The sequence below is a fragment of the Mastomys coucha genome, unplaced genomic scaffold (genome assembly GCF_008632895.1).
Source record: "Mastomys coucha isolate ucsf_1 unplaced genomic scaffold, UCSF_Mcou_1 pScaffold23, whole genome shotgun sequence".
Classification (NCBI taxonomy): domain Eukaryota; kingdom Metazoa; phylum Chordata; class Mammalia; order Rodentia; family Muridae; genus Mastomys; species Mastomys coucha.
Genome location: NW_022196906.1, coordinates 93,042,586 through 93,056,450, shown reverse-complemented (window position 1 = coordinate 93,056,450; position 13,865 = coordinate 93,042,586). Strand labels below are relative to the sequence as shown.

At 47.2% G+C, this 13,865-nt stretch overlaps 1 protein-coding gene across 3 annotated transcripts in view; it reads right to left on the bottom strand.

The window, feature by feature from the left end:
- Positions 1-13,865, bottom strand: part of Nme9 (NME/NM23 family member 9) — a 24,915-nt gene that overhangs the window by 9,668 nt on the left and 1,382 nt on the right. Inside the window, exons 3-8 of one of the 3 annotated variants that reach the window (XM_031345787.1) lie at positions 13,496-13,570; positions 10,852-10,909; positions 6,643-6,746; positions 5,762-5,833; positions 3,548-3,664; positions 1,417-1,492 (exon numbers count right to left, since the gene is read on the bottom strand). In XM_031345787.1, the coding sequence (XP_031201647.1) occupies positions 1,417-1,492; positions 3,548-3,664; positions 5,762-5,833; positions 6,643-6,746; positions 10,852-10,876 (394 nt within the window). In that variant the 5' untranslated portion in view covers positions 10,877-10,909; positions 13,496-13,570. The remainder of the gene's footprint in view (positions 1-1,416; positions 1,493-3,547; positions 3,665-5,761; positions 5,834-6,642; positions 6,747-10,851; positions 10,910-13,495; positions 13,571-13,865) is intronic. The other 2 variants (XM_031345784.1, XM_031345785.1) reach the window with 2 other exon arrangements.

Genomic DNA, 13,865 nt, shown 5'->3' with positions numbered 1-13,865 from the left:
GCAGAGAGGTAAGGAGGAGTTGAAAGGGAAGGCACATAGGCACAAGGAATATCAACCTTTTCTCATTCAAGAGAGTGTGGCCAGGGCTGAAGAGCTGGTTCAACAATTAAGAGCACTGACTACTTTTCCAGAGTTCCTGAGTTCAAGTCCCAGCAACCACATGGTGGCTCACAACCATCTGTAATGGGATCTGGTGCCCTCTTCTGGTGTGTCTGAGAGAACAACAGTGTACTCACATACATAAAATAAATAAATCTTAAAAAATAAACAAACAGCCGGGCTGTGGTGGCACATGCTTTTAATCCCAGCACTTGGGAGGCAGAGGCAGGCAGATTTCTGAGTTCGAGGCCAGCCTGGTCTACAGAGTGAGTTCTAGGACAGCCAGGGCTGCACAGAGAAACCCTGTCTCGAAAAACAAACAAACAAACAAACAAACAAAAAAAGGAGACTGTGGCCTTTGGCAGCAGGGATGGCCTCTCAGGAGTACCCTTTGAGGAACAATGGGTTCAGGGCTAGGCCACAGCAGGTCAGTGGAGGTGAGGGGTGGCCCCAAGACATGGACAAAGTTCATGAATCTTCGCTAAGAGGCAGAAGAGGCTGAGGGCGGGAAAGGATTTCATGTGGTGTTCTGGGTCAGAGACTTGACAGTGGAGGATAGAACAGAGGAGAGAAGAGGTGATAGTGTAGAGAGGCTATTTTCTGTGAGAGCCAAATCACAGATGGTCTTTTCACGGTTTCCTGGCTTTCCTAAGCCATGCCTGTCAGATTCTGATCCTAGTGGTCCTCACTGTGCACCCATGAGAAGCAGCCATGTATCTTAAGCTTCCCTCTACAAGTTGTATCCAGTCCTGGTTCCCTGGCATCTTGGCTGTTATGCCAAGACATCTGCCCAGCGGCAGCCTGTCTAACTCTCTGGTCCTCAAATGCAGCCAGGCCACTCTTCTCATAGGAAGGCTCAGGAAGGGACATAGCACAGTGCCTCTGAGACTTATGGCTGATAGTAGCTAGGGAATGAGGGAGATGGGGGTAGGGCTGTGAGAAGAGGAAGTGAGGGTGTGAAGGGAAGAGCTTCTGGTGTTTTAGAGGGAGATAGTAAGGGAAACTTGAATTCTCCAGCTCACAATTCATTGCTCCTCTTCTGCATTATTACTGAAGTTTCTAGAAGGATCATTTCCTGATGTCCAGTGACTGCCACCAAAGTCATATTTGAGTATCATCAGATGGCTGTCAAGTATACCCATGATGTCACTAATGGGCAACGGGAGATCTGATACCATTTGTTTGAAGCTAAGTAATTGAAGGCAAAATGCTCATGGCTAGCTTCCCAGAACCAAGATGGCCCAATAGCCTGGCAACTGGATTGCTTAAAATGCACATCAAGTTGGAATTCACCTTGCTCATCAGGTCTGCACTCACCTATGTCCCCATCTTCGCCACCATCCTTTCTGCAGAGAGGCCACTTGACTGCACCCAAAAGATCCTCATCAGTAATCTAGGACAAATCAGTCATGGAGGGAAAGGACTCAGCCAATGCAGATTATTGGGAAGACTTTCAGCATCTTCAGAAAACAGCCTCAAAGTACAGAGGTTCAAAACATGGAGTGCAATAAGCCTTGGGGACAAGGACAGGTCATCTGGGTTTGGGCAAAAGGGCCTTTTTAGTACTGGAGGGGGACTGAGGGGGAGATTCTCTTTAGAGTCTGCCTCTTAACCAAGGGCAAGTAGAGGCTAAGGAATGATAAAGAATGGGCAGTTGCACCAGGCAGTGGTGGTGCACGCCTTTAATCCCAGCACTTGGGAGGCAGAGGCAGGTGGATATCTGAGCTCGAGGCCAGCCTGGTCTACAGAGTCAGTTCCAGGACAGAAAAACCCTGTCTTGAAAAACCAAAAAAGAAAAAGAATGAGCAGTTGGTGTGATGGTTTGTATGTGCTGGGCCCAGGGGGTGGCACTATTAGGAGGTGTAGCCTTGTTGGACTAGGTGTGTCACCATGGGTGCGGGCTTTAAGACCCTTATCCTAGCTGCCTGGAAGCCAATATTCTGCTAGAAGCCTTCAAATGAAGATGTAGATCATTCAAGGGATGAGCCACCCAGTCCAGAGAAGTCAAGGGACAGACCATCTTCCATGGCAGTGTGAGCCTATGGTTTTCCTTCTTGGGGAGATATGGCCAGTATCCTTAGAAACATGGAAGTATGACTTGATTCTGTATGTTCTAGAAAAGGGGCTGTGCTCTTTGGGACTTAGTGTGAAAATGTGGACAGTGAACCCCAAGGACAGGGTGCTGGATTCTCCGCAGATGCACGGAGTGCCTGGAAATGCCTCCCTATGCCTATTGACGTGTGGATTTTTAAAAGACTGCCAGCTAGCTGTGAGGATGGTGCAGTCTGTGTTACTGTGGACATAGTTCCTCAAAGCCATGAGTTATGTTGATCCAGTCTGCCATGGTAATCAAAGAGCTAAATTCCTACATTAAGGAAATGGCCTAAAAGCTTCCAAGAATCTGAGTGTGTGCGTAACTGGGAGAGACTTCACCATGAGGCTGGGGGAGGACCCTCCTATAATTTGCTGTATTTTAGGTTTTTCCCAAAAGCCCATGCCTTTTTTAAAATCATGTATTGATTTATTTTTATAAGTACATTCCTTTTCTTTCTTTTTTGCATCCCAACCACTGTTGCCCCTCTTTCCTCTCCCCAACCCCCCCCCCACCCCACGTCTCATGCACTCCCCTGTTTCTCTTCAGAAAAGGACAGGCCTCCCACGGATTGCAACCAAGCAAGGCATAGCAAGTTACAGTTAAGACTAGGCCCCTCCCCTTTCTGCTCGTTTCGAGGCTAGACTGGCCAACCCAAAAGGAGGAAAGGGTCTCTAAAGCAGGCAAGAGAGTCAGAGACAGCCCCCGCTCCCACCGTTAGGAGTCCCACGGGAAGGCCAGGACAATCCCATGCAGGCTCCCTGATTGTTGGTTCTGTCTTTGTGAACCCCTAGGAGCCCAGGTTGGTTGAGTCTGTGGGTTTTCATGTGGTGTTTCTGCCCCCCCTCTGAAAGCCCATGTCTTCAACTCAGCCTGGCAAGATGGTGGAACCTAAAGAGATGGGGCCATAAGGTCACTGGGGGGGGGGGGCGAACTTGAAGGTGATTGGAGAAGAGATTACTCTTTCCAGCACCCCACCCCCGGGACCAACAAAATCAGCAGACCTAACTGGCCATGGACTGAAGCCTAAGGTGTGAGCCAAAATGAACCTTTCCATCTTAAAAAACAAACAAACAAACCAATGACCTCAAGTATTTTGTTATGGGACCAAATGGCTGACGAAGTCACTCCTCAATTCTGTCAATTCTTCTCTGTTCCTGAAGTCCTTACTAAGAGTTTAGTTGTGACTGAAAGAGAAATGGATGAAAGGTGTTCCAGGGACTCTGGAGAAGAAAGAGGATCACTCATGAGAGACTTCTAACTGTGCATCCTCCCAAGACCCTGGGTGAGGAAAAGGCCCAGGAACGCACGGGTAGGGGCTCTTGTGAGCCAGTTGGACAAGTGACCTCCACTTACCACCTTCCATTCCCGGCCTTCAGCCAGGACCTTCTTTTCGACCTCCAGCTGCTGTAAGATGGTCTTCCGAAGCAGGGTGGGGTTGGCTCCCTTCACCACAGCCACCAGTTCTCCTCTCTGGAATGTGACAGGCAACGTGAGATCCTCCTAACAGCTGCTCATCGCTTTCAGGAGGCTGAGCCTAAGATCGAGGTTCATCAGCTCGAGGCTCACATCCTCCACCCTCACCTCTGCTGCCCGCTCCTGAGGCCCATCTCACCGTGAGGCCCTCAATTTGGCTCTTTTAGCTCTTCAAACAATTTCTCTCTGATCTCCACCTTCTCCCCGACATCCCTCTTGTCAAAGCTTCCTCCAGGGTAGCCAGGAGTTAGCTCAGGAAGGAGCGGCCCACAGAAGATTGTGTGGCTAAATGTGACTTGTATGTGGCTTATTAACAAATATTTGTTGAGCTCTTTTTTTTTTCTTTCCTTTTTTTTTTTTTTGTTTTTGTTTTTGTTTTTGTTTTTTTCGAGATAGGGTTTCTCTGCATAGCCCTGACTGTCCTGGAACTCACTATGTAGACCAGGCTGGCCTCGATCTCAGAAATCCGCCTGCCTCTGCCTCCCAAGTGCCGGGCGGTGTTGGCGCGCGCCTTTAATCCCAGCACTTGGGAGGCAGAGGCGGGCAGATTTCTGAGTTCGAGGCCAGCCTGGTCTACAGAGTGAGTTCCAGGACAGCCAGGGCTACACAGAGAAACCTTGTCTCAAAAAACCAAAAAAAAAAAAAAAAAAAAAAAAGCGTGGGCCACCACTGCCCAACTGTTGAGCTCTTACTATACCAAGTACTCAGGGTGAGGCAGAGAATATAACCGCTACCCTTAGTTTTAACCACCATTGGCCTAAGCAATCAAATGACTTTGATAACGACTGTGCTCTGTGACGGCACTGAGGGCCAGCGTGGCTGGACGAAAATGGCCATCTCCTTACCACCCAACGTTCTTTCTCCTGCCAACCACAGCCATATAGCCACCACAGAAGCTGGCTCTCCCTCCTAAAAGATAAAGCTCAAGTGACATTTTAGCCCCCGTTTTTAATGTGGGGCTGGCAAGATGACTCAGCAGGTAAAGATGCCTCTCACCAGGGATGATGATCTGAGCCCAATTCCCAGGCCCCACGTGGTAGGAGGAGAACCAGCTGTCATCTGATCTGTGCATGAGTACTGTAGTGTGCGTGCGCGCACACACACACACACACACACACACACACACACACACAAGGTAAATAGAAATCCAGCGAGCCAGGCAGTGGTGGCACAAGCCTTTAATCCCAGCACTTGGGAGGCAGAGGCGGGTGGATTTCTGAGTTTGAGGCCAGCCTGGTCTACAGAGTGAGTTCCAGGACAGCCAGGGCTACACAGAGAAACCCTGTCTCGAAAAATCAAAAAAAGAAGAAGGAGGAGAAATCCAGCAAATCATTAAAATAAGCTTCTAATATGTGACACCCATGGTGCTGAGACTGAGATCTGGCTGTCAAGGGTCCTGGAAGAGCAGACCCTGGTTTCCCTGACTACCATGAGTGGACAGGGCTGAGTCTCGATCAGCATATTCACCAGTTGCTGCCTGGGTCTGGCAAGCAGCCTCAACCTGGGAACCCAGGAATGCAACCGTGGGCACTAAGGAACAGGAGCTGGTCATGGATGGCACATCCAAAGACATCCAAGTCACCTGTCACCACAGAACCCTCTGGTTCCCAGGGGGCTCCCTTGCTTTTCTCTCATTTCACACTGTGATTATCAAGGCAAACACACAGCTTCTCTCTATATAATGAATTCATTTCCCCTAAATGTTCCCCTTGGCAGAGAAAAGAAATCTCACAACCATGCTCTAAGAGTAAAGCTACAATCTACAATGCCCATCAGCCAAGTCAAACATGCGCATCCTAGGATATGTGTGTCCTTTGCCATGCACGGTCACCTAGGAGGGCCATCCAGCCACCAGTGGCTACCACAGAGCGGAGTCTTTCCTGTCCTGTGGGACAGGGCCTGCAGGCAGGAATGAGCACACCTGTACATGACCACTTCACGAATGGAGTGAATCAGTCTAGAGGGTGTGTCAGGGACAACATCACCCCTTAGCATGGTGGCTGGCCTCAGGGTGGCTCCTGAGACCAGATACATCTGTCTGAACACCAGTGATCATCAGTCAACGAACAGCTCTGTGTCCTTGAAGATACTTACTGCATAAAACAGAAAGGTTGGCTCGCACTTCCCTCGGTACTTTTCCAGGACATCAAGGCGGTCTGCCTCTGCCTGAAGAGAGCAAGCTATCAGTGGGCACCCTAGGAGCAGCTAGGGCAGGGTCACAGCAGTGCCACGCCCTGAAGAGAGCAAGCTATCAGTGGGCACCCTAGGAGCAGCTAGGGCAGGGTCACAGCAGTGCCACGCCCTCCCTCATGATGCACCTCCCAAATGAAGCCCAGCTCGCTGTCTGGTCGACCCATTGGTGACAGCTGTGCCAGCAGCATTGCCTTGGAGAGTCAAGGGAGAAGGCAATGAGCTGCTCCGGCTCCTCAGCTACTCAACTGGTCCAAGGAACCCCACCATCTGAGAGCCTTCTGTAGTTGTGCCCGAGGATCCTCAGACATCCCCTTCCTTATCTCTGATCCTTGGAGTCTGACCTCTTGAGAGATTAGCATAAGCCCTGTTGGCTCCTGTTGTCTTTAGTGTCTATGAACCTCATCATCCATCGGTGTGCAGGGTGTTGGTGGGGTCTCTTTCACATCTCTATGGATTTCCTATTTCTATACTTTAAGCAAACATTTGCTCAAAGATCCCCTTTATCACCTAGAAGATGGAAGTCTTGAAACACTGGGTTCTGGAAGTAACATTTCGGCTAACCGTGCTCACTAACCAAGATGGATATGCACATGCATCTGAGTGACGTGTTTGCATACAGTTTGGTGGTAAGGCTGGCGCCTTTATGTCTAGCGGCACTATGGAACACAGTGGCAGCTGGTGCCTTTCTATCTGAAAGGCAGTTTGTGCATCCTGGGCCTGGCGTCTTCTGTGGTTCATGTGTTTACACTGTTGTGTGACTTTTTGCTGAGAGGGAATCTTACCAAAGCAAAGTGGAGAAGGTCCAAGCCAACCTCCATCCTCATCTTCTGGAAGAGACTAACCACAGGTTTGCAGGGTCCACACCAGCCCTGGTAGACATCCACAACTGCCAGAGGTGAGGAAGGACAATGTTCATCAGTCTTCATCAGCCACATCCATGATGACAGTCTGCTCTCATTCCTCTGCCCCCCTGCAATGGATGCGCTTGTGGGCTAGGTGTGAGCCTAGTGGATTACTGAACGTGAAACATAACCATCCCTCATTCCAACACGGAAATTTGGATCTGAAGAATAGTGAAGTAGGTGGATATGGTGGCTCACAACTGTAATCTCAACCCTTGGGAGGCGGAGGCAGGAAGATCGGGTGTTCAAGACCATCCTCAACTACCAAGTGAGTTTGTTTTACATGAGAGCCTGTCTAAAAGGAGAGTCAGGGTGGGGTGGAAGGAAGAGCTGAAGTGAGTACAGGTGGAAGAAGAAGCAGCATGTTTTTTTTTTTAAAGAGTTATTATTGGGGGCTGGTGAGATGGTTCAGTGGGTAAGAGCACCGACTGCTCTTCCGAAGGTCATGAGTTCAAATCCTAGCAACCACATGGTGGCCTACAACCACCCGTAATGAAATCTGACGCCCTCTTCTGGTGGTCTGAAGACAGCTACAGTGTACTCATTTATAATAATAAATAAATCTTTAAAAACTATATAAAAAAAGAGTTATTATTATACATACATACACTGTAGCTGTATTCAGACACACCAGAAGAGGGCATCAGATCTCATTACGGGTGGTTGTGAGCCATCATGTGGTTGCTGGGATTTGAATTCAGGACCTTTAGTTAGAGTTATGAGTATGTGGTTATGTGTATGTGTAACCAGTAAGGTTACTTCGGTGTAACCAGTAAGGTGTATGTGGGTGAACCTGAGTATGTGGATATGGCCACATGTGTGCAGGAGCTGTGATCAGAAGAGGCCGTGGGATCTCCTGAAAGCAGAGTTTCAGGCAGTTGGGCACCACCTTGTGGGTGCCAGGAACTGAACTCAGGTCCTCTGCAAGAGCAGCAAATGTTCTAAACCACTGAGTCCTCCCTCCAGCCCCGAGAGGTCCTCAGCCTGAAGCAGCATGTTTTTAAGGTGATCCCTTTATCTTTCGGGGATCAGGCCTGGTGCAGAGTGTTACTCGGCGAATATCTGAAGGGAACACAGACTGCTCCAAACATAGGTCAGTATAGATGACCAGGAGCCTCCGGGTGGCTCTTACCCACTGATAACAAATGTGGCTTTTCTCCTGATGAATTAAAAGCCACTTGCTCTCATGCCTCTCTGATGGCACAGTGGTCAAGAACACTTGCCGCTCCCATAGAGACCCAGGTTCTGATCCCAGTACATACACAGCAGCTAACAACTGCCTGTAACTCCAGTTCCAGGAGCTTGGGCACCTTCTTCTAGTCTTGATGCACACTGCATATACATGGTGCTCTGACATACATACAGTCAAAACACTCATACACATACATTTTTAAAATAGAAATTTTAAAGCCACTTGCTTTGGGTATAGCAGAATTTCATTTACTTGTAAAGTCAACATCTTTCTCCTAAGCGGTGAACCCAGGAGACTATTAGAGGGAAACTTGGGTTTGTTTCATGCTGCCCATTCTAGTGGGTATTGGAGCTGGATTTGCTGGATCTCTCTTCCCCCCATTGTGATTGGAGGCTGCGCAGACTGAGTCAACTCATTTGGACCAGAACCATGCAGGATCTAGCCTTTGCACCCAGAGGGAACTATGCAGGATCTAGCCTTTGCAGTCAGAGGGAAGCAGCCTATGGTGGTTACATTGTAGAGGAGGGGTATTTGTGTGTGTGTGTTTGTGTGAGTGTGTGTCTGTGTGTGTTTGTGTGAGTGTGTGTGTGTTTGTGTGAGTGTGTGTGTCTGTGTGTGTGTTTGTGTGTGTGTGTCTGTGTGTGTGTTTGTGTGAGTGTGTGTGTGTGTGTTTGTGTGAATGTGTGTGTGTTCATTCCTCTAATCTGTCCAGGAAGAGGTCTTAGAAGAGCTTTCTACTCTTGAACTACTGAAAGGAGGCTTGGCATAGTCAGTGCTCAGGAAATATTAGCCATGCTCATATGAGCACCAATCAGGGCAGCTGGCACATAGCAGAGTCTCCAAAAAATAATTACTTGATAGGTAATTATTAATTACCTTTCAACATAGGTAAAAATGTAATAGTTCGTTTCACCCTGGAGCTGAATTTACCTTCCCAAACCAGACACATGGGTACAAGTGCTAACCCTTGACACCATCAAAAGCGCTCATAATCCCTCTGACTGGAGGGTATGCCAACATTCACACAAAGAGACACACAGACACACACAGACACACACAGATACATGCACACTGGATCAACAGGACTAGTATTATTTGGTATCCATTTGGCCCGAGGCTTGTGCAAGTCTACTATAGATGCCAGATGAAAAAGTTAGTACTGTTGTATTAGAGTCTGAGGTGACAGACAGGGTATGCCAAACTAGAAATATGGTGGGGAGCTTATCAGAGCCTTAGAGGGCTTCCATGAAGAGAAAAGTGGAGTTCAGGAAAGATTTCACATGGATAGGCTACTTTTGAGGTGAGCCTTGGAATGAGAACTGTAATTGTCCATAGAGTAGAAGAATGTAGAAACATGAGGAAAACCTAGGACGTGCTCTGGAAAGCTATTTCAATTCAGGACACATCGCAAGAAACGGTGAAGGAAGAGGTTGTAAAGATGTGGAATTTTCAAGGGAGCGCTCTTGAATGCTGAAGAGTCATGGAGATATGTAGATAGAGGAGGGTAACCGGATGCAGAGCTGCCTGGGGAAGAGGAAGGAGCCGTGGGCAGGAGAGCATGGTCAGTTCCAAAACTCCAGCCTCCTGGTACACGCACCATCATGTCAGCCCCAGCCCTTGGGAGTGGGCTGGTTTTCATGATGGGCTTCTAATAAGCACAAAAGAGTATGGATCTGACTTCTGAGTTAACAAAGACTGACTCACAGTGGTGGTCTCTCCGTGTCCAGTCTGGAGCAAGCAAGTTACCATGATGTGAGCAAGCCTCACACAGAAACCAATGGCAAGAAATTACGTCTCTGGCCAACGGCCAGTGAGGACGTGAACCCTGCTGGCCACCACTGAGTGAGCTCGATCCACCAACAGACATATAAAAAGAGCTTGGAAGCAAGTCTGCCCCAAAGCGAAAATCTATCCGTGACACAGAAACAGCCTTGGTAAAGCATCCGGGGCCAGGGGCACCCAGCTGGACTGCACTCCATCCAAGAACTTAGATAGTGGAAGGTAGCCCGTGTTTAAGCCACTATGGCCTGGGTAAAGGGTTTACCCAGCAGTGGTAACTGACATAAAGAAGATAGCTGTGGACAAATAGCCGTGGACAATGATTGTGCAGTCCCTGGTTGGTTCCAGTTCTCTGTGATGTCCCAATCTCCATCCTGGGAGTTCCAGGAAAGCCCATTTTTCCCTTCAAAAAACATTTTCCTTTTGTACATCAGATCATTAAGATTCTCTGTGCCTGGTCATCCAACTGAGTACAGCAGTCAGCTCTAAACCAAGAGAACCCTGGTACCTGACAGTACTGACTCGTTCACTGAGCTGAGTTTTACTGATGTACCTGGTATTCTCAGAGGCTCTGCTTCAAGACACCAGTGGGCAATAGAAGTTGGATGGCACCGGAGCTGATACAAGCCTTTTAAGGATTGAGACAGCCAGTTTGATAACTGGTTGCTAAGGGAATAATGAGCAAGTGATGGGTACAACTTTGGGAGGGCAAGAGACTTCAGCACTTCTCAGAATGCTGCATAATTTTAAAATGATGAACTTATACTTTTGGGAATTTTCCGTAGGACTATGCAGGTAACCAAACTGGAAAGTGAAAACACAGAGAAGGCACTGTGCACACAGACACAAAGAAGTCAGCTGGTTCCTTTTCTGTTTGTATATTTTGAAACAGAGTCACGGTAGCCCAAGCTAGCCTCGGACTTGCCGTGTGAACCTTGAACTCTGGTCAGTTTGGCTCCAGCTCCCAAACGCTGGGGTTACAGACAGATGCCACCATCCCTGGCTAATGCAGCACTAGAGACTGAGACCCAGGCTTACGACAGTACCACCCATGGTAGCCCCTTCTTCACATGCATTGAAAAGAATGGCTTAGGGGAAGCGGTTTCAGTTAGAATCACCAGTCAGTCCTTTCAAGCCGAGCATCTCCTCCCAAAGTTCCTGGGTGTTGATGTTGACCTGCAGCCAGAGAGGATCAAAAGCAGTGTCAGTAGGGGCAGAGATGGCAGCCGCTTCTCTCTCTTGTGTTGTTAAAAGAAGCAGCTGCACACTGCAGGCTCCCTTTGTAGCGTGTTCAGTCAGTATCAGAAATTATGGAGGTTTTTTTGCCATACGCTCACATTTTTCTTATTTATAAAGAGTTCTGGTATATATTAGATAAAACAAACAAAGATAAATGTATATTACTATCCCTCTCCACTATATATACATTATATATATATATATATATATATATATATATATATATATTACACACACACATATATAAAACACATCTTTATTTTAAAGCATTTTCAAAATTACAAAACAATAACATGTACTTGAAAGTATGATATAGGGGACAGAGAGATGGCTCAATAATTAAGAGCACTGGCTGCTCTTCCAGAGGTCCAGAGTTCAATTCCCAGTAAACCACGTGGCGTCTCACAACAATCTATAATGAGATCTGATGTCCTCTCTGACATGTAGTCATATGTGTGTGTGTGTGTGTATACACACATATATATACATACATAAATCTTTTTTAAAGTACCATATATAGAATATTTTGGGGTGCTTTTTAATTGCATGAAAGTTAATTATCAATATGACACCCCATCGTCCCTAAACAGTGAATGGGAGTTGGGGCTTGGTAGATGGCTCAATAAAGGGCTCACTGTCCAAGTATGAGGACCTAAGTTTGGTTCCTTGGCACCTATGTAAACAGTGGAGAATGATTGTGGCGGGGGGGGGGGCGGAGGATAGAGACAGGAAGATCCAGGGAGTTCCTGGAGCTCATTGGCCAATGCTTCTAGCTGAAATGGGGAATCAGGCTCAGCTACACACCCTATTTCACAAGGAAGAGAGGCAACTGAGAAAGACATCCTGACTTCAACCTCTGGCAGACACATGCACCCGAACAGGTGTATGCCTGAATGTGTACACACACACACACACACACACACACACACACATCATCCTCCAAGGTTTCTGGAATGCTTCTTTTATACAATTATATGGGATTGCTCATCAGGTGTTTTTTGTTTGTTTGTTTGTTTGATTGGTTTTTGTTTTGTTTTTTTTCATTCCTTTCTTTTTTTTTTTTTCATTTTTTTAAAGACAGGGTTTCTCTGTGTAACAGTCCTGGCTGTCCTGGAACACTCTCTGTAGATCAGGCTGGCCTCGAACTCACAGAAATATGCCTACTTCTGCCTCCCAAGTGCCAGGATTAAAGTCGTGTGTTACCACCACTTGGCACTCGCAACTGTTTTGTTTCCATCACTTGACTCTTTGGAGACTGTTTGGCAGTTCCTCTGTGGACCGACCCTCAGTCCAGCCTGTTTTCTGCTGCTTTGGCTTGTGTGGTGTATCCCTGGTTGGTTTGAAATGTTAGAAGCTGCAGAGATTTGCCCTCGTTCCAGCCAATCACGTGATACACATTTTCCACCTGCCCATTAGAGACCACATTGGCTTGACTACTCCTGGAAGTCAGCCAGGTTCCTCCACTAGACAATGACTTTCTTGTTCCTTCTAATTAACATGTTTCCATAGGGAGTGTTACAGTTTCACAGTGAGATGCATTCCATAGGCCTCCGCATTTGAACACGTGCTCTCGAGCCAATGGTGCTATTGTAGTAGGTTCTGGGGCCTTTACAACACGAGATAACACTGGCACGTATAAGCCAATCAGGACAGGCATTGAGGGCTATATAGTTCAGCACCCACTTTCGGACCTGTCTCACTTTCCTGTCTGCTCAGATGTAACAACAAGCCAAGCTGCAAGCTTTCACTGCCATGCATCTCTGCTATTGATCCCTGAACAGTGAACCCAAATAAACATCTCTCTTGAGTAGCTTCTGTCTGGTATTTTGTCACAGCAAAGAGAAATATAACAGATATAGGGCACTGGGCTGACATTATTCAATTAAAAAGATCATTACAATGTGCTCTTCTTTAGACTTTTTTTTTTTAAAGATGTATTTACTCTTATTTTCTGTGTATGGGTGTTTGGCTTCCATATTGTCTGTGCACAACTTGCATGCCTGGTGCTGAGAAGGCTAGAAGAGGGTTGGATCTTCTGAAACTGGAGTTACAAAAGGCTGTGAGCTACTACTTGGGTGGCAGGAATTGAACCCAGGTCCTCTAGAAGAGCAACTAGTGCTCTTCACCACTGAGCTACCTCTCCAACCCCCTACAACTTGATAAAAATATGTCTGTTAGGATGTATTACCCACCATTTATGGAAGAAAACTACATAAAATTTACAGATCCTCTATTATAGTTCTCTATTTTCAAGGGATCTCTCTCTCTCTCTCTCTCTCTCTCTCTCTCTCTCTCTCTCTCTGTGTGTGTGTGTGTGTGTGTGTGTGGTGTGTAGACACAAAAGAGAAAAGCTATTTTGAAATCTTAGGTGAGAGTTGGGCTGATATCATCCTGGCCCCATAGCTACTGCCCTGAAGTAAATGACAGGAACCATCAGAAGAGCCCTGTCACTGCCAAGAGGCTTAATGACGTCATGGGCACCTCTCTACCTCCCATGCCTTCATGGAGTGAGCCACACCAGACCTGGGGCTAGATGAACTGTCTTACTCCTGGTTGTAGGATATGTCAGCATGGAAAATACTTGAGCTTCCCCAAGGCCTGTATTGGGAGAGAATGAAAAGATTTCCTGGCACCTTTCAGTGTCATATGAAAGTACCTGAAGACAGAGAGAAGACAGGGTTTCTGGGCTAGAGCTCTTGGACAAGGCATTCAAAGAGTGACCTCATTGTGGGTGGAGAAATTCTCTCTTTCTCTCTCTCTCTCTCTCTCTCTCTCTCTCTCTCTCTCTCTCTCTCTCTCAGCAGATGGAGAACTTACTTTGAGTATGGGTCATACTCAGAGCTCTGAGGAATAATACAAAACACCACTAATAAGTATTATTCCGACCCCCCCC